Here is a 24,032-nt window from a genome sequence, read left to right as displayed (position 1 = left end):
CATAATTATTTGTCATGTTAAGTGAGGTGCTTGTGCACAGGCACTTAATTGCTCTTCATTGAAATGTCTTAGCTTAATATATATTATGTTGTGTTTTTCCGTGCATTATTATACCAATGGCATGAGGTAACTGTAGAAACAATGTCTAAATGACATTAGATCGGGATCGGAGTTTGACAATCACGCCGACTGTATTTCCATCGGGAATTTGTTTATTTATTTATTTAGTATAGATTCAATTTTAATGAGTTTATATATGTAGTATAACATGTAACTGAACAGATACATGCATAATAAAACATTTATTAGCCCTTTTAAATGAAAAAATTCCAGAGTTCTCTGGGATTCTCTAGAGTTCTTTAGAGTTCTCTGTTTAGTAGGACCGGATACCTATAGGCTTTCATTCTAGATCAACCTCGACCTTGATATTTAGTTCTTCTTTCCTTTGATATAGGATGGGCTCTGGATAATTAAATTCTGAATCAGGAAGAATTTTTATCAGCCACTGAGAAGGGTCCTTACCAGATCGATGGGTTTAACATTGCTTATTACGCCATATTATAATCTGTGTATATCATACAGGCAAGGATAGTAGTGTGTCTCAACAAAGAATCGGAATGTCCAAACGATCTCCTGACATTCCAGAGAATTTTCAGTTGGTATGTATTTATTAGTACTACTCCGCCTTAGAATCATGCAGGAGGCGATTTATTCAAAATAAGATATTCAGGCCAAAATTAAAAATATTTATGTTTCCCCTAACGCGACCGACCCAATTAAATCCCGCCGACTGAAATGTTTTTTTTTTCACCACATTGAAAATACATTTTTTAAGGCGTCGAGCTAATTAATGCTCGACAGCCTTCTAGCGATCGTCTGGATTGGCAATCGTCCAAATTCATGCTCTGCACCGCCTTTTAAATGCGCATAAGAAATAATTTCCTTAAAGTATTAAACGTATTACACGATTTTTATTCCGTTCATAAACTAAATTGTGTACAAAAAACCAACTTTGCCTACCTGGTTATTGACAACTCATTGAATAAGTATAGTTTTGCTTAATAAAGAAACGGCGGATGAATATAATCAGGTGTAAAAATTCACTAAATATTATTATTGTTTATCGCTTACATTTTAATTGGAGAGCGTGTGTCCGATAGAAATAAAATATGCGATGTAAATTTATTTGTTATCGGGCACGGTCTCCAAAATAAATGTAAGCGAAAAACGTATCTAGTTGTTGCTAAAAATAAACACGATAATGTAGTTGACATGTTGTGGATTTGTTTGTAAACAACCGTACCATAGAGAATCTTGTTTCAAACGGGAAATGAAATAAATAAAAGTATGTTTTATTATTATAATTAGGGACATACTGTTAAGGTAGCTAAACACAGTTTCGTATAAAATCCAGGGGGGGGGGGGGGGTTTCTCTGGGGAAAAGCATTGTTGCCATGGCAACATATTCAAATTAAATCAAATGCAAAAAGTTTCATATTTTAATACTTACTATGTAAAAAAGATGTAATATTTCCATTATCATATGTATAGAATTGAAACAAAAATAAATAACACCTGAGGAACAATTTCGAGTAAAATGCGGTCAGTTGCAAAATCAGAATGACTCTGAAATATAATTAAGAATGAAACACAAACTTTAACACACTTCATTTTAAAATCACAACTTTAATCTTTTAGTTTAAGATGACCTAAATATGCATAAAATTGTGTCTGCAATAGACAAGACATGTCCCCTGCATGGTAACCTCTTTTGTTAATAAAAAGCATTTGACTGCGTACATACTTGTATTAACATACATTTGAAGTGATGAGGAAGACACAAAACTTATTACACAGAGTTTTTCAACCTGTCACCAAGGCCAACTAAGTCAATGCTAGTGTGCTTATATGCACAGAAGTTACACCTATATCTTACAATATGTACATATTGTACATATCACATTTACAATCAGGAATATAGATATAGAACTCATGCACTGATAAATGTTCTTTCATGGCAAACAATGTACATGTAATAAGAAATCTTAAAAGTTGATATCTGGTAAATGAAATGCTCTGAAATATTGTTTACTGCAGATCTGTCTATCACAATTTCTGCAACCACAAATTGCAAGTTCATCTTGAATGTTTCAATTTGCAAAAATATGAGGTGTATTCAAAATATTCTGTATTGCATGACCACGCTTTCATCCTCTGTAGTATCTAATCAGCTGCTGTGTCACTTTTATCCTGAAATCCAGCAGAATATCTTTATTAGCTGTTCTGGTGAAAATCTAAAAAGCAATAATTAGGCACATTTCCATGAATAAAAGTAAAACAAAAAAGCCATTTCTCTATAGACTGACAGATAAACAGATGAAATGCACATAGTAAATATGATAAAAATCTCAACACTACACTTTACGGTATAAAAATGTTGCTGTATTTTAATTACATTATTGTTATATACCTTGAGACCTCTCTTGACAGGTTTATTTGTCATATATTGTCTTGCAAAAAAATCTTTTCTTGAATTTGATCATGCTTTCATCCCTACTTTGATGCTTACGTGAATTCACCTGACCTCTTATTGTCCTTCTGTCTCATCAAGAAAAACGCGTTCGCCCTTGACGCCGTTCGCTCTAGTTTTCGTTCGCCCTAGGTCCGTTCGCTCTTGACGCCGTTCGCACTGTGTCCGTTCGCCTTAATTTTATATAGGATTAATTAATTAATATATTTTTCTGTATTCTGGTCAATTTAAACAATTTGAAAGATATATATATATATATATATATATATATATATATATATATATATATATATATATATATATATATATATATGATTAATGAAAACAATACCGCCCTTTCTACTTCTACATAATAATCACCATGCATGGTTGACAGCATCTTCGCTAGCCAAGGCTGACGATCCACGGTGTTTCTCTATTCTATTGAGAAACACCGTGGATCGTCACCTAGAGCGAACGGACTAAGGCGAACATGTGGATAGGGCGAACGCACTCGATACCCTTCTGAGTCCTTGAATTTGGTTGTCATTTAGATGAAAATATCAACTGAGCTTTTCAAATCTTTTCAAACTCATTGTCCCTTGAAAGCCAACATAGCCTTAAATAATATTAATTTCACTAATGAAAAAAAAAATGATTTTACGAATAAAATCAACTTGCTTATTTGTATCAAACAGAAATATACAAATACATGCAACATAAATGAAAAAAACCCCTTACACTTCAATCCCATATTTATCAGTTGTCAGTTGTACATGTACAACATGAACATATTCCACAACTTTATTAGAGATAGGACACTGTGTTGTGGCCTTGTTGAACTCTTCATCGCCCTCTGTTGTTTCACCACCATGGGCAATACTCATATCTTTCAAATGAAGATGATCTTCAACAAAGGCTTAAAGTCTATGAATCAAATCTTCAGGACGCTCATCTGGGTAAAAGCGAATTAAAGTCTATCAAGTGAGCCTTTGGTGTTTTGAAGCCATAATGAAGTCTGATAGTTTGCTGATTTGGCGTACTGACATTGACAATGATATTTGCAGGAAATTATAGGTCTTTAGTTCACAATATTGCCTAGCAATAATTCTAAAATGATAACTTTTTGTTCTTGTGAGTCGACTTGATTCGGATACCTTTTCGTTGTCGTCTCTAGATCCTCGGAATGGCGTAGTACACTCTTTTCTTCATCTCCAACTAGGTTCTAGGCATAATGAATGGGACGAAATTCTTGTTCAATGAAAGTGTATACAGAAAATGTTAATGCTAATATTGAAATGACGTTACCGCTTCACACTTTGTAAAACAGCATTGTTTACGTACACGCAAGATGCTCTCTGTGGTGGTGGGTCACAATAAACGGTGCAAAATGCACTGTAGCGATCGCATGATTTCCGCAGTAACAACTAAGTTACGGTGGAACATATCTATTAATCAGTTCTTGGAGTCGTGAATAGATTTAATGCCGCCACCTTGCCAATATATATGGTCAAAGTTAGAAAACAACACAACACTTGTAACAATTGGGTCATCGCCTGCCGACGCCTGCCGGGGAAAACACGCCTGCAGAGAGAAAACCGCACGCCTGCCGTTTACCTGATGGATAATTTAAATTTTTTTCTTTGATATTTTATTTCAGTTAACTAAATTAAAGATCATAGAAATAAAAAGTTGACTTTATATTAATTATTAAGCACAAAATTAGCAAACATGTTCAATGTTGGTAAAGATAGATAAGTCTTACGTGGAATTCGTACGCCCGCCGAGGAAATTTATACGCCTGCCGTTTATTTGATGAATTATTTTAATATTAATCCTTTGATATTTTATTTCTTTTGACTAAATAAATGATAGAAGAAATAAAAAGTTGGCTTTATATTCATTATGTAACACGAAATTAGTTAAAAATCGGACAAGCAGATAGATCTTACGAAGAAATCACACGCCTGCCGTTTATTTAATGGATTATTTTATTTTTTTCAATTTACTTAGCTTAATAAATGATAACAGAAATGAAAAGTTGACTTTAAATTCATTAATTAACACAAAATTAGTAAAAATCGAGGAAGTAGATAACTCTTAAGCAGAATGCATACGCCTCCCGAGAAAATCTAGACGCCTGCGTGCCTGCTGTTATTTTTCTGAAGATTTCTTTTTCTCTTTGTCACAATGATGACTTAATGGTGATCATTTCATTCTGAATCACGACTGTCATTTATATTTAGAAACTGCATGGTCCCTGTTACTTGAGTATCAGTAGTTTTAAATATTTTTCTGATTGGCATTATTTTTTATATGCTGCAAATTTATGAAAATTGTGTTCTGAGGCGATTATTTGACATAACTGACACTTTGAAGTCACATGACCCGAAAATGGAGAAAATGATTCGAAAGTGGGGAAACCATGCCTTGTTAAAAAGGCTCTGTAAAGATTGTTTCTGGGAATTTATTTTCAAAAACAAAAGAATGCCTACTAACTCACAAAATGTACTTTCAATATACACATAGTATAAAATTCAAATAGAACAGATTTGCAAAATATCAAAGAAACAGTCTTACATGACCTGGATTTGGCGACTTCACTGTACATGTGCCTACAAAGAAAATGGAAACAAACTTCTAATCCAGTTATAGATAGAAATTCTTTCCAATTCGTCAGTGATTTGTAAATCTAAAAAAAGATATTTATTATTGACAATCACTGTTTTAAAAGCGCGCAACAAATTAAGGATCCCAGGAACGGATCATTTTACACGCTTTTACAGTTCATATTAAGGTTAATTTTTCCTTGTAAATTATGTGACACATATGTTCAGGTACACGGTATATTAACAGTCAATTTCCTATCTGGGCTATTATGCAAAGCAGGGTATCAATTATATTGTCATTTTGAAAGGATTGTGACATGAAAATATTTAATGTTATAAAAAAAAACAAATATGTAAAGGCGAGAACTGTAATACAAATAGAATTTAAAATTAAGTGATGATTGCTGTTTTCATGTTTTTTGCAGAACAGAGATTTAGACAGATATGTACGCCCACTTCAAGTGCAAGGAAATATCCAACCGACAGAGCAAAACAATAACGCACAAAGACATGAACGACAAATCGAAGATCGACTGATATGTGTAGACAAAATTGAGGTAAAATCTGCTGATGAATTGAACATTGGTGATCATGTGATTTGGCATCGGCGTATATACGATCATCATGGGATAGTTACAAATAAAACAGATGGAGGTCAATTTCAAGTAACTGAAGCAGTGAATACAGTTTCGGGATTTTTTTCAGCACCGATTGTCGGAGGAGATATGGCAAGCCTCAAACAATCTTGTATAGAATTTGATTTTCGAGAAAATCGAGTAAGCCGGGCTGACTATAAAACTCATAGATTGCCAAAGCTGGTAACTGCTTCACTTGCCACAAAGATTTATGACGAAAGCACTAGACGTCCTAGATTGTACAATTACAACTTGATTACTAACAATTGTGAGCATTTTGCATCATTCTGTGCTACAGGGAAAATGTATAGTCTGCAGGTAGCGGAGTTTGCATCTAATAGTTGGCTGAGGTCGTTTATATCGATGTTAAAACCTGAAAGTAGAAGAAATAAAAAGTGTATTAAGTGTGTATGTATGCCATGCGAAGATATCAAGAGCGAAAATGATCTAAAGGGAGGGGACAGCATTAAGTACTTAGAGGGATACATTTGGCATTATGCAGTGGTTTTAAAGACAGAAAAGCTGACCAGTACAACAATGAAATGCTTAGTTGCACACCATAATTCATGTAGCCCTATTTCTACCAAAGAGATTGAGACAAAGGATATTGTCATTCGATTTCAGGATCATTTTTACATAGTTAAATACGCATCCCCTAACTCTGGAGTAAGTGAATATGATCCCAAAGTTGTTCAAAGCCGTGCACGAAAGATGATTGGAAAAAAGTTCTCTGTGAACGAGTGTAGCCATTTCCCAATTTGGTGCAAAGTGTCCTCTGACGAAAATGGTTTGTTTACGCAAATTTGCAAAACATTTAACTAAGACTGAATAGTTTACTGACAGTGGCAAACTCCTGTTGAACCTCTTGTTTTGCCATACCAAACATTCAACTTTTTTGCAGCCTTTTGCCAGTAGGACAAACTTTTGGCAAGCTCCTCAAAATTTGTTAAGAGTTCACCGTAGACTTTTCTTTTATTTTTTATTTTTTATTTGTTAGAATGAGCTTGCCAAAACTTTGCCAGAAAAAATACTTAATATATAAATATATAAAATGTTTTCACATTCATTACAAGTTTAATAAAGTGATTTAGTTTGATAAAGGAATTTATATGATATGGGCCTAAAATGGCCCCATAAAATGAACGTTATCATTTTACTGTATTTCTTTGTTTTCTTTGTACAGATATATGTCACACTCATATTTTCACTGTTTACATGTTTTTACATATTTTCATTCAGGTTCATATAAAGCGTTTATTTCAATAATTCAAATGATCAGAATGAAGATTTTATAACTCTAAATCTCTAATCGAGTATGCTGTGTGAAATTGTGGAATATAAGAATATGTTATGTTTTTCAATCATTCTGTTTATTTCAAAATCAATGGTTTTAAAAGTGTGAAATGCCTTAACTATTTTTTAATGGCCAAAACCCATGTACTAAGCTAATTCTTTTTATTGTAACGTTTGGCATGGTTTATTTAGGATAAGTCTTTTTGTGTCCTCTTATACTCATTTTTCTTTGATGTCACTAATTTCTTTGTTATCAAATATGTGTGAAGCAATTAACTGTCCAAACACCAGGCGTACCTTTTTCAAGGTATGTAAAATTATGTATTGTACGTTTTTATATTGCATAAACTATTTTATTTTATTTTATTATCAGTATTTTAATCTAAGTGTTATTATCAGACAAATCAATAGTTTAAGGAATTATATATATATATATATATATATATATATATATATATATATATATATATATATATATATATTCATTATATTATGTTCATTAATTTGTATGCGTTTATAGTTAGCGATACTGTTCTTAAGTTTTTTATGGTCGCACGCATTTTCAAACCATTTATAATTCCAAAATTTTATTTCTTATACTGTAATTCTATCTTTAAATTAACTTGGTTAAATTAAGAGAATTCGGCACATCGAGGTTTGCCGAGCGCGTTTAGAACAATTTGTCATGTTTATGTGTAATATGGTTTATAAATGACAAACACTGTTTATAATAATTTGTAACATCTGTACTATATTATTTTTCAGTCTTTTTATTTTGGAAATTCTAAATTTTGTAATTCGAAAATAATTAGTTTACTCTGAACTACGGAAAGTTGCATTCACATATGTTAGTAATTTCATCTTGACGTCTCCCTTCCCTGAATCTTGGCATCAATGTCATTATTCTTTAATTATTGTCAAATTAACGGTCAGATCTGAGAAATACGTTTCTTTGATTTATTCATGGTTACGGTTTCCTGTCTTCCATATGTGAACGTTGTCAAATTCTGCTTGCTGATGCAAATTTATTTGAAACTTTTTAATTAATTCTATAGGTCAGTAAAGGTGAGAGTAGAGGGAGTTGTCAAAGATGAAAAGTGTGTGTTCTATTTCCGAACTTTGTTAAATTGAGTTGTACTTTTGTATGTAATGTACGTGAAATACTGATTTTGGGACTTATAAAATTTTGGACATTTTAAAAACGGTATTTATTATTCAACGTCGAAGTGAATACGTTGCATGGTGGAGAATCTAAATTAGTTACAAAATTTTGTTTTGGACTTTAAAATGTCATCTGAAGAACAATACGCTATGGTTTTTCCATTCATGTCCAATACATTTTTCTGTTTCGATATCGTCAACATCGCGATGCATACAATATTGAAACTATATCGATTTTACATTGTCAACATTGCCGATATTTTTTTGCTGTTAACATCGTCGACATTGTCGATATCGCAACGTCGACAATGTTGAACCGATATCGAGTTTACATCGTTAACATTGCCAATATTTCTTAGCCGTTCAACATCGTCGACATTGCAACGTTAACGATGTTGAACCGATATCGAGTTTACATCGTTAACAATGTGAATATTTCTTTGCTGTTAACATCGTCGACATTGTCGATATCGCAACGTCGACAATGTTGAACCGATATCGAGTTAACATTGTTAACATTGCCAATATTTCTTAGCCGTTCAACATCGTCGACATTGCAACGTTGACGATGTTGAACCGATATCGAGTTTACATCGTCAACATTGCGGATATTTCTTTGCTGTGAACATCGTCGACATTGTTGACATCGCAAAGTTGACGATGTTGAACCATTATCGAATTTACATTGTCTACATCGCCAGTAAAAATATACAATGTAAGACATATAGAATATCACCATATTGGTCATCATTGCGATATTGACAATGTCGACGATGTAAACATGATATAAGAGGTACTATGTAGACACGATGTTGACTCGATGTCGATCAACATTGCGATGTCGACAATGTAAACAGGAAAGAAGGCACACGATGTAGAAATGATGTCGACTCGATGTTAGTCAACATTGCGATATCGACAATGTCGACGATGTAAACAGGATATAAGAGGTACGATGTAGACACAATGTCGACTCGATGTTGGTCAACATTGCGATATTGACAATGTCGACGATGTAAACATGATATAAGAGGTACGATGTAGACACAATGTCTACACGATGTCAATCAACATTGCAATGTCGACAAAGTAAACAGGAAAGAAGGAATACGATGTTGCAACGATGTCGACTCGATGTTTGTCAACATTGCGATATCTACAATGTCGACGATGTAAACAGGATATAAGAGGTATGATGTAGACACATTGTCTACACAATGTCGATCAACATTGCGATGTCGACGATGTAAACAGGATATAAGAGGTACGATGTAGACAAGATGTCTACCCGATATCGATCAACATTGCAATGTTGACGATGTCGACGATGTAAACAGGAAACAAGACACACTATGTGGACACTATGTCAACTTGGTGTTGGTCAACGTTGCGATATCGAAAATGTACACAGGATATATATGGTACGCTGCAAATGCAAATTTGATAATTATATAAATATATTAACACAATGTCTACTCGGTTTTGGCCAACATTACGATGTCGACAATATTGATAAAACATCGTGCATTGGACATACCTCGGTTTTTCTAATTCCTTAGAAGAGACTTTTATTGAAATGCCAAAAGAAGAACCATCCAAGAACATTTCTTTAATATCAGCAAAGTGTGAAGCATTTAATGGCCATATTCAACCGAGAACGCAGCAAAATTCCTCTCCGAATTCCGTTCATATTGTACGCTACAGAATCGTATCGATGATAAGAGAACCATCGCAGCGTTCAATCTGCATTTAAGGGGACCTGCATTGATATGGTTCAATACATTGAACGAGTCGAACAAAGTCCTATGGACAGTGCTGCAAGGGGCTTTTTAAAATCGATACATATTCAGAGATATTTCTATCTCATCTATCATCGCGGAATCGGCGATATTTGACGTTTTGACACTCCATCCAACCATGGCCATTGAGACCTTTCATGGTCAAGTGTTAGAAGAGGGATCCAATCTTGACAAACCGGAGAGAGACTTAACCTCAAAGTTTATCAACGGTCTTCCCCAACAACTTGCAATGTTTGTACGAGCAGAAATATCAGCAGGCTTAACTCGGAGAGGCATATGGATACCGCACGTCCGGTGCTAGCGTTTCCGTTTCCAGACCCTCCAACGCGGACGGACCAGGACCACAGTGCTCCGCGGCCATGACTCAAAAGACCGGAATATCTGAGGACATAACATCGCTCCTAGGTCAACTTGTCGACAGGATGGACCGGTTAGAGGCATCCATGCCCTCTAGATCTACACGCGGGAATTATATCGATCGAGAGGCAAGCGTGAGGAACGGAATTATGTGTTTCCAATGTCGCGGCCAGGGCCACAGGAAATCGGAGTGTTTGTGGACCGGATCCGGAAGATCAGCACCTAATACCACCTGCCAAATTTGTCAACAAAGAGGACACAATGCGGGTGTGTGTAAAAAATTAAAAAAATTCGGGAAACTAAAAGCGCCCGGCTCAGGATCGGCACCAAAAGTCTGCGGCGTGAAAACCAAAAGTGCCAGTGAAGTAGTAAGGGGGACAGAGAGCAGTCACTTGACAGTCAATGACGTCATGGGTTTTCCCCATAAACTAGGTCAAGGGGGGAGTCTACAGTCAGGGGGGAGTCTACAGTCAAGGGGCAGTCTACAGTCAAGGGGTAGTCTACAGTCAAGGGTGACTCTACAGTCAAGGGGTAGTCTACAGTCAGGGGGTAGTTCACAGTCAATGACTTCAGGGGGTACATTTATGACGGTCACACGAGGTCAAGGTGGGAGTCTACAGTCAGGGGGGAGTCTACAGTCAGGGGTAGTTCACAGTCAATGACGTCAGGGGGTACATTAATGACGAAGAGCCAGTCTACAGTCAAGAATCTACAGTCAGTGGGGAGTCTACAGTCAAGGAGTCTACAGTCAATGGCGTATCTTAGTGCTAAGAGTGAGTCTTCAGTCAGTACAGGGTATTTCACAGTCAATAGGGACTCTACAGTCACATTTTTCAAAAACATACTCTATACCAAGAAACCAATAAATATACGGAGAAACTTGATTTGCGTTGTAATAAAAATGGAAACTAAGGAGAAGCAATACAAATGGAAAATTGTAGCCTGGAGTGCTTTAAAAAATAGTGAAAATAAAACCTGAACAATACAAGAAAGTCAATGGTTTGACAAAAAACAGGCCTGTATAAATGATTTTAAAGAAAACATGAAAAACGGTTATGATGTTGCAGACAGCTGGGGATCTGAAGTATACTTAATTAAACGTTGCATTATGCCACACAAATATTGGAATAAGTAATAGAGCTCTATAAAAGACAAAAATAATTTAATACTTGGATGGCCATTCCACTTGTGTATATAAATAAGCTGAACAACATGTAAGAAACATCACTTGGACAAAAAAATGGCAGAACAAATGGTCATGTTGGATCTTCTAACAAACAACTGTGGAAAAGACTGTAAATCTGTGATAAGAGAACAGGTACGGAAAAGAATAGCGATTATAATACCTGGCTTTTTTGCAGTTGCACTTATAATTTCTTTGTGCATCGTTGTCGGCGTTCTACACGAGAAGAAGAAAACCTTTACTCACATGGACTGCGTTTTACGCCCTACATTAGAAACTGCAATCAAACCTTGTTCATTTGTGGATCAGTATCCGCTCTCAAACGAGATTTATGCCAGAATATGTGTCAACGAAACCGCACAGATTGATATAAGGCGATATCTTTCAGGAAAACCAGGGAACGAGGGAATTATTTTAACTAAAATTCAGTGGCAGTACCTAAAAGCATCTATAGATCATATAGACGAATCGATTTTAAAAGTACAGAAAAGTATATAAAAGAAGTCTTAAAAAGAAATAGAGGAGAGAATGAAGGGAATGAATAAGAAATCTGTACAATTTTCAGACAGGATAACAGTTATCCTTATTCCGTATGAGGAGCGAAAGGGGGAATGGATGACCATGGCTTTGGATAGATATCGGTATAAAAGAAGAATAGAAAACATGTCGAACATATTAAGCCCTATTTTAGAGAAACATTTACAAACAATAAGAACTCAAACTGAAGTAGATGACAGTTAAAGGCAGTATCACATTTCAAGGGACAGTCTACAGTCAAGTGGAGTCTACAGTCAAGGGAAGTCTACAGTCACTTACGTCATCGTATTTTTACGATCATAAACCACGTGGTCTAAATTGTATAAAAACGTAACTCGACTTGAATATTTCATCATTCCTGGGCTTCTGTCATTAGCGAGATGGAGCAAAAACATCAAGATCTTATCAAGGCAAACTACTCTACATTGGTCAGAAATATGATACCTGTTTCAGTTGCAGGACACCTATACGCTTTGCACATCATTACGGAGGAAATGAGACAGCAAATAGAAGCTGAGATGACAAATTATGATAAAAACAGAAAACTTCTCAGCATCATTTTACGTCGAGGGCCGAAAGCTTTTATGGGACTCCGAAAGGCATTAATGAAAGCCAATCAAGGGGACTTATCCCGACTGTTGATGAATAATGACGAAGATACAAAGTCTGAATATGAAAAGAAACTTGCCATGGCAAGATCATTCGTTATCAACACAAAAGAAAATGGAACTTCGGAATCAAAAAAAGGCCAGTTATCTCAAGAGCAAAGATGCAGAATACCTTTGGACGACGTGAACGACCTTTTCCTCACTGTCATGCCATACAAAGGGACAATTTACATTCATATACGTCACCTTGCAGAGTCTCACGGCCGCCTTATTGCCACCAAGAAAGGGGTTACTTTTCCTTTGGACCGATGGTTGAAATTTGAATCTCTTTTGCCAGATATTCAAAGCTACATAGACAATGTTGGCCAAGAAAACGAAGAAGCACATTGGCATGTTGGTGGAGGAGTCTTTGTTTCATTATCACCCAACAATCCTACAGTAGACATAAGGCATTTTTGGAAGCCAGACGATGCTACAAAACCGGTTCCAACAAAGAAAGGCGTCACACTAAACAGAAACAAATTGGCAAGACTTAGAGATGCTGTCGAAGAAATGCATGACTATGTTCCAGAGTTAAAAGACACAGAATTATGCATGCTTAGGGAGTGTCACCAGAATCAGCTTGGAATGCTAAACTGTCCGGAATGTACCCCTTTTGGATACGATCCCCAAGACAACATGTCAATGGAATGCAATGCTGGTGATACCCAAGACATGAGAACCCTGGAGAGTGATTTTGAATGACAATATGAACATTTCTGATTTCATGTATTTGAATGTAACATGTATATCTGTTGTTTATGACATTAACCTTCTTTTATTATTGTTTCTTTATTATTCTCCCACATCTTTATCAAAATAAAATGATACTCGACCAAACCAGTTCATTTTGTATTATGATATAACAAGCTACAATCAAAGCAAGATCATTAATTTGTTCCAGTATGTCAAGCTATACGGATTACTTAAGGGAGCTCTACTATACTCCCGGTAAACCAGGCGCATTTGCTGGGCCCGAAAAATTGTACCAAGCTGTTAAATTAGAGGGTAAATATAAGATTGGAAGACAAAAGATTAAACAGTTTTTAAACAACGAGGATGCCTATAGCCTGTATAAACCTATTCGAAAGACATTTCCTCGCTCAAAAGTCGTTGTGAACACAATCGACTCTATGTGGGATGGTGATTTGGCAGATGTCAGTAACATAGCTTCTCATAACGATGGATACAAGTTTTTACTGGTATTAATAGACATATTCAGTCGATTTTTATTTATCGTACCCTTGAAAAATAAGCAGAATCAAACCATCATTGAGGGTTTGAAATCAGTTTTTCAAAAAGGGAGGAAACCGCACACACTGAGAACAGATAAGGGTAGCGAATTCAAAAACCGCTGGGTAAAGACTTTCCTACAGAAACAAGGGATTACTGTTATATACACTCAAAACGAAACTAAAGCAAATTATGCGGAGAGAGTAATTCGTACCATGAAAAACCTTATGTATCGTTATTTTATGAAAGAAAGAACTTACCGTTATGTGAATGTGTTACAAGATCTGGTGAACAGTTATAACAAAAGACCACACAGGTCCTTAGGTAGCAATGCACCAGCTCATGTGAATGAGGATAACGCTAACGAAATCAGACTAGATGCTTTTCTAGCCGGACAGAAAAAGAAAAAACCGGACAAGAAAATAAATGAAAAGGACGACTTTAAGAAATCAAACAAGCTATTGAAAAAAAGAACTAAACCCGTTTTTAAGTTTAAAATTGGAGACAACGTGAGAATATCACAACTCAAACATGCATTTCAAAGAGATTACCAGCAAAAATGGACAGGGGAATTTTTTAAAGTGAGTGCAAGGTATAAAAGAGGCGGAATTCCTGTTTACCAAGTAAAAGACTTAGATGATGACCAAATAGAGGGTACCTTCTACGAATCGGAGCTCCAGAAAGTCATAAAGACAGGAGACGTGCTTTACAGAATTGAAAAAGTTTTGAAAAGGCGACGTCGGGGAAACATGAAAGAGGCCTTTGTTAAATGGGAAGGATGGCCACGTAAATTTAATTCGTGGATTCCAGAAAGTTCTTTGGAAAACGCCTAATAAAAGATGTATATATTATAAATATGGATTCATTCAAGATGAGCCATCGAATGGTATTGACGTCTACTGACTGCTCTGAATATTTTGATAACAACCCTAATTGTTTCCGAGTTCAGTTAAATAAACAAATTCCTTTTGAAGGATATTGGTCAGTTGCATTAACGGAATTCTCTACAGAAAGTTGGATCTCATCAAAGAAGAAGTCTGATTTATTTGTTTGTTGTGATATTTGCGAGGAAACAATTGTTGGGGGGAAAGACGCCCCTCTTCTGAGACGTGTATGTCTTGGAGAAAAACCAGAAAACATTACGTTTATCCTACCTTATTACATTCCAGTTAAAATCTGTGAATTACAGCAGATTGGTATATATATAACTGACAGAGAGGGAAATTTAGTTTCATTCTTAGATGGACCAGTGACCGTAACACTTCATTTTAAAAAGTTTCCTTACGTTTTATGATGAATAGTCAGACCTACGTCAGTGACCCCAGAATATGGGAAGCGTTTTACAAGAACATGGCAGAAAAAAAATTCAATCCTTACAAATACAAGCCAAAACAAATAGGCAGAGGAACGAAAAGACACAGATCTTATGTCATTCCTTTGAGACCTCACTCACAGTTGGAATCTACAGTAAACACCGCCCACGTGACTCCCGTGGCTGCTGTGGAGGAGAGGGCAAAAGCCGAACACGCAAATGATATTAAAGAAGGTGTACCATTCGTTAAGGTACGTGATGGTATAAAAAGACCCCGTTCTCAATCTTCTTTCATTTCTGCAAAGAAGAGGAAGGCGACAACACGCCTAAATCAAAGGAAGAAGAAAAACAAGTCTTCAAAATCTGTTAAACAACAGAAAAAGAAGTCAACGAAAAAAGAATTAATTACAAAAAATCAGCGAAAACCCGCCAAGAAAACAAAATCAACTAAACAGAAAAAATTGAAGATTGACGCGTTTAGGAGTGTCTTTAAGGATTAAAAATGGCGTTTTTAAGCGGTGATAATAAAGACATAGCTCAGCCCATGGAACTTTCTCTATTTTCTTCTCCTACCAATCAAGTGGCGGTAGAAAAGGTCTACTTTACGGAGGCAAGACCAATATCGAGCATAGGTGTCTCAGACACACCAATTGAAATTGTAGTTTCGGGTTCAGGGGCTGAGTATATAGATTTGAAGAGAAGTAAACTATACGTGAAAGCAAGAATTTTAAAAACCGATGGTACAGCACTTGCCGACACAGAAAAAACAGGCATTGTTAATTTACCCCTGCAAAGTATGTTTTCACAAATGGACGTCTACCTGAACAACAAACTAGTGTCCTTCAATACAAACAACTATCCCTGGAAGGCCTACCTCAAGACAATTTTGTTTTGTGGAAAAGACGAATTGGATTCTCAAAAGCAATCAGAACTGTTCTATAAAGACGAAGGAACGATGAACGACGCCAATGCTTATAACGGCGCTAATGCCGGTCTGGTATTACGATACGGTTGCACTCAAAAGAGTAAGATTTTTGAGCTGGAAGGAAATCTTAAGGAAGATATTTTTGATATAGACAAATACCTGATAAATGGAGTAGACATTTACATTAAGCTATTTAGATCCAGTACCCCGTTTGTGATCATGTCTGCTGAAGATTCTCCAGCTTACAAACTAGAGCTGCTTGACGTTGTGTACAAAGTTGCAAAAGTGCGAGTAGATCCTGGCGTACTACTGAACCATAGTAAGCAGATTGAATCTACCCCTGTAAAGTATACCATATCAAGAAACGAACTGAAAATGAATACCATACCCAAAGGATCGACAGAGTTTTACTGGGACAATATTTTCCCCCAGGCTGTACCCGACCGTATTGTGGTAGCTTTGGTGGACCAAAAAGCTGTCAATGGTAATTATTCGGCCAATCCATTCAACTTCGAACACATGGGAGTAACAGATGTAGGGATATACGTCAATGGAGAGAGCGTACCTGGTAGACCACTAAAAACAGACTTCTCGGCGGGACAGTATGTGGCAGCTTACACTCGTTTGTTTGAAGCCTCGGAAAAGTGGAACACTGATGCTGGACTAGATATCTCTCGAGATAATTTCGGAAACGGATATTCCTTGTTTGTCTTTACCATCGATCCTTGTGGGTTTGGCGAAGACTATTTAAACCTCATTCGTCGTGGAAACACCAGATTAGAACTAAAATTCAAAGAAGCTACAACTAAAGCTGCCAACGCTCTTGTATTTGCAACGTTTTCATCCCTGCTAGAGGTCGATAAATCACGCGATATCAACTATATTCAACCATGAACTCGACTCAGATGCTAAAGATGGTGAGAGCGGATCCCTGCTTAAGACGGTACGTAAAAGGAGTGTTTGCTTGCAACACGTTACCCTCGACTGTGACCCAGTTCCCGAGTGCCTTCATTGTGAATACACAGCCTTTGCCGTTTCCCGGAGAACACTGGGTGGCATTTATTGTATTCAGTCAGTATCGAGGAGAATTTTTTGACAGTCTTGGAAAATCACCAGCCGATTACCATCCCGATATTAAAAACTTTTTAAAGAAAAACAATATGCACTTTACTTTCAAATCAATTCAATTACAACCATATTATTCCAATTGGTGTGGGCTTTATGTATTGGTATATTTAATTGCGAGATTATGTTTCAAATATTCATTAAATCATGTATTTGAATTATTTCCTAACATCCATGCCAATGATAGCTTTGTAAAACATTTTGTGCATGACTATTTAATGAATCAATAAAATCATGTCTACAATAAGTTTTTTTTTTTAAATATAAATACAATGCAACGTTTAAGAAATTTCATTGTAAGATTGGCCTCGGAGAAAGAAACAGTAGTCATGAACGACTGGTGGAAAACACACTCTTTGCTTCCATTTTCGGCACCTACGACCATTTTAATATGTGGCTGTACACAGAGCGGTAAAACTTATTTTACCAAATCACTGTTACAAAATGCAAATGGAATGTTTTCTGTGCCTATTGACAAGATTATTTATGCGTATTCTGAATACCAACCCATGTTTGACGTTATATCGCAGTCAATACCCAACTTGACATTGCACCAAGGGTTGCCATCTAAAGAAGACATAGAACAGTATACGGAGGGCATCAATCACACCATCTTGGTTTTGGATGATCTGATGTTACAAATCGCCCAATCACAAGACTGCGTTCATTTGTTTACGGTGACATCACATCATAGAAACGTGACTACGGTGATGCTTTCTCAAAACCTTTATCCTCCGGGAAAATATGCCAGGACCATTTCTTTAAATTGTCTGAACGTAATTTTGTTTAAAAATTACCGCGATTCTCGACAGGTAATCACGTTTGGTTCTCAGATATTACCGGGACAAGCTTCTTTTTTTAAAGCCGCATATGAATGTGCCACCCGACCAAATTTTGGCTACTTGCATGTTTGTTTGGAGCCTACACAAAAGAGAGAATACCAGTTAAGGTCTCGCATTCTCCCCGGAGAAGATACCATTATTTATCAACCTATATAAATTACTCTTTCGAGTTTTCGTCTTAGTGTATAATTATGAGTCAAACAGTAAAGAAGCATCGGGCTCTTTTACAATTTCTCTTGTATGCTGACAGTGCACAACAAAAGCTAGTTGTCAAAACTTTAACCAGCGAGCAATTCGACGTGATAAGCGAAATAGCTCTCAATATTTACACTGGGACATATCCTTTACCTAAAAGATATATAAACTTGCTGAAACCATACGAATCAGACATTCGATTGCTGGGATCCAGAGAAGTGAGCAACAAGGAAAAACGTCGGATTTTACTTAAACACATTGAATTGGTGTCTGTTTTACTAAAACCCGTTGTGTCACATTTCTCCCAATAATGGCGAAGGAAATGATACTTGTGCCTAAATTAAAATATGATCGTCTTCTCGAAAAGGTGGGCCAAAAAAGTGAACAATTGCTATCTACAGATACTCAAGAAACACCAAATTCAATAACGGAGAATCAAAATGTGAAAGATTCGGATGATACACGGGGCTTGTTACAATCAGGAAACGGTTATGTCAGTAAGAAGAAAAATATAGGAAAACCTCCCGGAATTCCCGATGTTCGGCGCAAAAAGAAAAAAAACATTCCTTGGCTTACATATTGACATTTATTCAAATCAAAAACAGTTTTAAATTGAACTTGTGAACGAAAGTCAATAAAAATTAAACAGATGTAAATTTATTTAGTATTGTTGTTATTTAAAATCCAAATGGCAACGTGTCTAAATTGGGAAGAATTCTTCTCTTGGTGTAAACCATTTTATAGTTTTTCGTTTCGACTCTGTTGAGTAATTTTCTCTTTCTACTGTCCCTCGAAATCTTACAGGGATTAACAATTTCGATTTGTCGTTCGTGAGAGGTACAGATGATCGATTTAATGGCTTCGAAATTGATCAGTTTTGAGTTGGCCCAGTTCAGAGTAAACCCCCTAACTTTACACTCTTCCTTTCCCGACAGTGTGCGATAAGCATAATTCTTTGGACCCCCCGAAACAAATTCAATAATGTAGCCGTCTTTTGGGGAGATTTCGTTCGTCAACTCCCCCAGGTAATTGCCGATGGGCAGATAACTCAAATCGTCCGACCGTTTAGCCTTGAAGATGACACTGTCTGTATCAAAATACAACACGTTCTCATTTAATTTGTCGAGAACAGAGTAAAGTTTTAATCGAGCCCACATAGTAGTAAAGGATGCTAAAAAAATATTGGTTTTGTTATCAAATTGAGTAAATAGAGGATTGTTATTCCACTCTAAATGAAGTATATCTTTTGAAACGATGTGAAAATTATGGGGTACTTTTGTCGGATCCGAGAGTATTTGAAAAAATTTCTCGGCCTCTGATTCGTGAATAAACATAGACTGTTGCATGCCCAATCTCTGACCAAATTTACCCCAGAAGCTATTTAAACAGAGTTTTGCTAAGCATCGCAACCCGGGATTTTTTGTAATTTTATCGTAATCTAAATCTATGCCCTCTTTTATTTTGTATTCCCTTATGTATTTCCATTTAGCTTCTTCCGTTACACATTCAGCCGGAAATCCTGACGCCTCCTGTTTGATTTTTAAGAACATGTTAACGTATTGAGCGAACAATCCCCCCTCACACGACTCGACATTGTATTTGGACGACTCGGTAAAATGATAGATCTCGTACGTGCTCAAAATTTTGTACCCTTTAGACATTGCCATTTGAATTTCAGGAGTACACCACGTGCCCGTTATGGCTCTCTCCTCTAGGGAACACGTACAGTCGTTTTGATTTTCATTGTCCGCACACGTTCTACACAGTGGAAACTTTAATTTTCCATTAGAACTGTAAGGAAGCACAGGGTGATAAAGTTTTCTAGGGGGAAGAATTTTAATTTTGGCTAGTCCAAAATACTGAGACAAGTCTTGGAAATTGTCAGTGATGATGGTAGGATGCCCCACAGGGTATCGGCAATATTTATTTGTCCACGGATAAAGACTTGTAAAGTCGTAATATTGAATGGTTTCGTCTTCCGCAGCTTTAAAGTGTAATTTTATGGCATTAGTTCGACCACCAAAAAAGCTATCACGTGGGTCGAGTCTGTCCTGTATATCTAGTGTCGATACGAATTGCTGTAATGCTGCGTTTTGCTCAAGTTGATATTTAAATTGATGTTCCCATATGATAACAAGATTGTATCCTAGATCCTTAAGTTCTCGTTCTCTCTTTTTAGTCATTTCATATAATTCCTGGATCGTCTGATTGGTGGAAGGATGCTTGAGGTGATGTCGGTCATCCGGGTAACAAGAGGGACAACCGTGGAAGACACAACCTTAAAAATACATACAAATTTAATAATTATTAATTTTATTAACATTAGGTACGCCGCCGCCGCCGCGCCCCCCCCCCCCCCCTTCAGTCGAGGGGAAGAGGGGGCAAATGTTTAAGAAATAATTGCTTACGGTCTTACCATAAAATTCGTAAATGGTTCCTTTTCCAGATGAATTGTGAACAAAGCCATCACATCTGTAATTGGTGCCTGGAATTTGATATTCACCTCCGTTCAGAGCATGTGAAATCCTAATCGGATTTCCCCGCTGACGACTTTTTTCCATTAACCATTCTAACCATTGAATCGAAATTTTACTGTAGTTGTCGCGTTTCGTATAACCTTGAGAAGGCACTACTGCTATGGGACTCTTGAAATCTCGTTTTCCTACATGCACATTTTCGTCATTTTTTAAGTCGATCACAGACACCAAAGATCCTTCGATATTGACAACTTCTAGTCCCTTTAAATACTCGATGTCATAACAATCAGTTTCTCCGTCTTTAGTTATTTGTATTTTGTTCTTGCCCTTCAAGAAAAGAGACTTGAAAATCCCCATACATACACTTGCAATGGTGACGTAATCGAAAGGGTCGACTCCGAACTTGTTATTTTCTTTGACAGTTCCGTCTGCTTGGGTAATGTGTTCTTCGATAGTTGTCACATTAATCATTAAATTTCTAAATTCTAGACAGCCCCGTCGCAATATATCGACGTCCGAGCGACAATATTGCAACATTTCTTCTCGAAAGTGAAAGGTTTCGTCCGTTTTCGTTGCATGCCATTCTTCGATTTTTTTTCGATCCCCTGTCGACATAAATTCGTATCCGTAGTACTTTAATTCTGGATACGGTCCCACGTAATTTTGATGAGCTTGGGTATTAAAGAAATGGGGAAAGTACCCTTTGCAGAGTTCTTGCAAACCAAAAGCTTCTGGTATTTTAGCTAGTTTCATGGGAAGGAAATTGAGAGAGTCCACAAAAGTTAAATTCAGTTTTTGGGCTATATGCATGTACATGATTTTGGAACCGTTATATATGATCTTGTTAGGTCGAATGGAGTGACGGTCGATGAGAACCTCTAAGACGGGGTACAGGTCAAAACTTTTTGCATTATGCGCAATTAAAATCGAGTCTTTGCAGTGCTTACTGGTGACGTAAGAACAAAACTGTTCGGCGGCGTTGTCCCCGGAAAACACTAGTTCCCTTTTACCACAGGTGTCGGGACATGGGGGTCTCACGTATTCTCCTTTATGGGTCTGGGAACAATTTCCACATCGAGTTCCGCAATAAGTACAGGTGGCGCCCTCCACCAATTCCTCTTTTTCGCATTTGTGACAAGCAGTCTGTAGTACTGCAAAGTTGACTTTGTGTTGTTGCAGACCACAAGACGGATCACGACAGTTCTGACACAATCTACAATTGACGCACTGACTTGGCTCTTTAACGCACTGTCGACATCTAATGCGAGACGGACTGTATCCTGTTTCACAATGAAAGATGTCATCTTGGCGCGTCTCAAAATCGTAAAAAATAAATTTCTTGTTTCGCTTTTCCATGTCAGATCCAAATGATTTTTGATAACAGTTATGTTCCCCCTTTTGATATTCTCGACAGTTAGGACACTGCCATTCTTCGCAAACGTGTAAATCTGGAGAGCGCTTGGCACATTCCAGAACGACTCTACATTTTTTACATTGGGAAAACAGCTCGCAGGCAGGGGGAAAACTTTGTTTTTTTACTTTCCGTTTTTCTCTATGTCTTTTAAAACACAGAAGTGATCGACAGACCCGGCTACAGGAACGACAACCCATTTGGACATCCGTTTCCGGGCAGTTGTCGCGTAAACATACTTCACAAGAGGTGGCACAAGAATGTTTCGATTTATCTTTATACGGTTTTAAACAGGTATGGCAAAAGTACGACGCCTTAAAAAACCCTTGTATGCTGGCAATCCCGTGCCAGTGTTTTTCGTTTTCCGAGTCCACGTGGTACAAATAGAGTCGAGGTTTGCCCTGGTCCTTCGTCACCCTCACGAATTTATTACCTACTCTTGAAGACACGACGTTGACGGAGACGTCGAGTAAGGTTTCGAAAGGTTCGATGTCATTGAGACCTAAATACCTGTCGGTGGGTACTCCGGCTCTTTCACATAGCCACATCGCCAACTCGGTTTGCTTTTTTTTTCTCGACGTTTTCAGGACATTGTCATAATAGGTCTTGGATACAGTGCGGTGTTTGAGAACATGATCTAGCATCTGTTCGGAATCATCCCTCACTAATTGTGACCAGGTATCAGGGTCTACTTTTTTACACGTTTTAAGAAAACACAGACCAATCGAAATGGCCAGGCACAAATTGTTATCATTTTGTACGTGAAAAAGTGATTTTTTTCTTTCCACGCTATTTTTGGGTCCGAAAAGAGAAGTGATGGGTAGTTTTCTAGGGTTACCTCCTCCTTTAGGCAAATCAATGGAACCTACGGTGACCAAAAGATTTTCGTCAACTGATAAACTTTCGTTTGAATTAAGTACTTTGGTAATCTCGGACAACACAATATCTGCATTGAGGGTTTTCCAAGCCTGTAGTGGGACGACTATTGCATTGTTTAGACTCGGATGACTGATGACGACCCGTCCAAGATCCGCATCGTGTCCCCTGGCCTGCGACAACAGGTCCTCGAACATGTCATGCAAATTGTTTTGTATATCTATTAATTTATTACCCCGCCACTGTTCGTTAAATTTAACCTTGAATGTAGTGTCGCGGACCCAATTTTTCTTAAAGGTTCTGGTATCTCTTTTCCAGATATAGTAAGGTTTTGCTAATGTGTCCTTAGAATCAGAACTTTCCCCACCGCCCCCAACCTGCCTACTTGTAGACGGTTGATTGCCATCATTGAGAGAATGACACGTTTTTTTAGGAGGAGACTCCATATCAGACAGAACCTCCTGCCATAAATCGTCGATGTGCTTTTCCCATTTGAGTTCTCTTAACCGGTCCTCCACCTGGACATCACCAGTAAGACCATTAGCTGCTGCAAAGAACTGTACGGTTTCTGGATCGTTCAAGGAGTCGAGGATTTCTTTCAATAGACTATTTTCTGCCATATCTTCAATATAAAATTTCTCATCTTTAATTTTATACTTCCGATACATTTTGTTCCTCAACGTGAATATCAAGTTATTATCTAGAACAGTCTCCAGGAGGTCTGTTTTACAAAAGAACTTACGACTAAGACTTAAAACTTAAATTGTAAAAATTTACAGAATTAATGATTCTGTTTGAAATTGTTAGCCTAAAAATTTTAGCCTTCTAAATTTCCTTTAAAAACAAAAAAACCATTCTCAATTTACCTTGATTTCCCTGTTCAAAGGCGGACTGTTGCTTTCAATT

At 37.0% G+C, this 24,032-nt stretch overlaps 3 protein-coding genes across 3 annotated transcripts; all 3 read left to right on the top strand.

Annotated features, from left to right (window-relative positions):
- Window positions 1–12,453: 12,453 nt before the first annotated feature.
- On the top strand, window positions 12,454–13,544 carry LOC128169566 (uncharacterized). Its single transcript, XM_052835681.1, has one exon. The coding sequence runs from the start codon at window positions 12,464–12,466 to the stop codon at window positions 13,433–13,435; it is 972 nt and encodes a 323-aa protein (XP_052691641.1). The 5' UTR covers window positions 12,454–12,463; the 3' UTR covers window positions 13,436–13,544.
- Window positions 13,545–13,635: 91 nt separating this feature from the next.
- LOC128169562 (uncharacterized) lies at window positions 13,636–14,796 on the top strand. Its single transcript, XM_052835677.1, has one exon. It carries the CDS (start codon window positions 13,636–13,638, stop codon window positions 14,794–14,796), a length of 1,161 nt encoding a protein of 386 aa, XP_052691637.1.
- Window positions 14,797–15,777: 981 nt separating this feature from the next.
- Window positions 15,778–17,094, top strand: LOC128169561 (uncharacterized protein F54H12.2-like). The gene has a single exon (XM_052835676.1). The coding sequence runs from the start codon at window positions 15,778–15,780 to the stop codon at window positions 17,092–17,094; it is 1,317 nt and encodes a 438-aa protein (XP_052691636.1).
- The last annotated feature ends 6,938 nt before the right edge of the window (window positions 17,095–24,032 follow it).

This window comes from Crassostrea angulata, unplaced genomic scaffold (genome assembly GCF_025612915.1).
Source record: "Crassostrea angulata isolate pt1a10 unplaced genomic scaffold, ASM2561291v2 HiC_scaffold_148, whole genome shotgun sequence".
NCBI classification, from domain to species: domain Eukaryota; kingdom Metazoa; phylum Mollusca; class Bivalvia; order Ostreida; family Ostreidae; genus Magallana; species Magallana angulata.
This window is presented reverse-complemented; position numbering and strand designations above follow the sequence as displayed.

Excerpts from the sequence above, each read along its gene's own strand:
- LOC128169562 (XM_052835677.1), top strand. The coding sequence starts at position 13,636 with ATGTCAAGCTATACGGATTACTTAAGGGAGCTCTACTATACTCCCGGT.
- LOC128169561 (XM_052835676.1), top strand. The coding sequence starts at position 15,778 with ATGGCGTTTTTAAGCGGTGATAATAAAGACATAGCTCAGCCCATGGAA.
- LOC128169566 (XM_052835681.1), top strand. The coding sequence starts at position 12,464 with ATGGAGCAAAAACATCAAGATCTTATCAAGGCAAACTACTCTACATTG.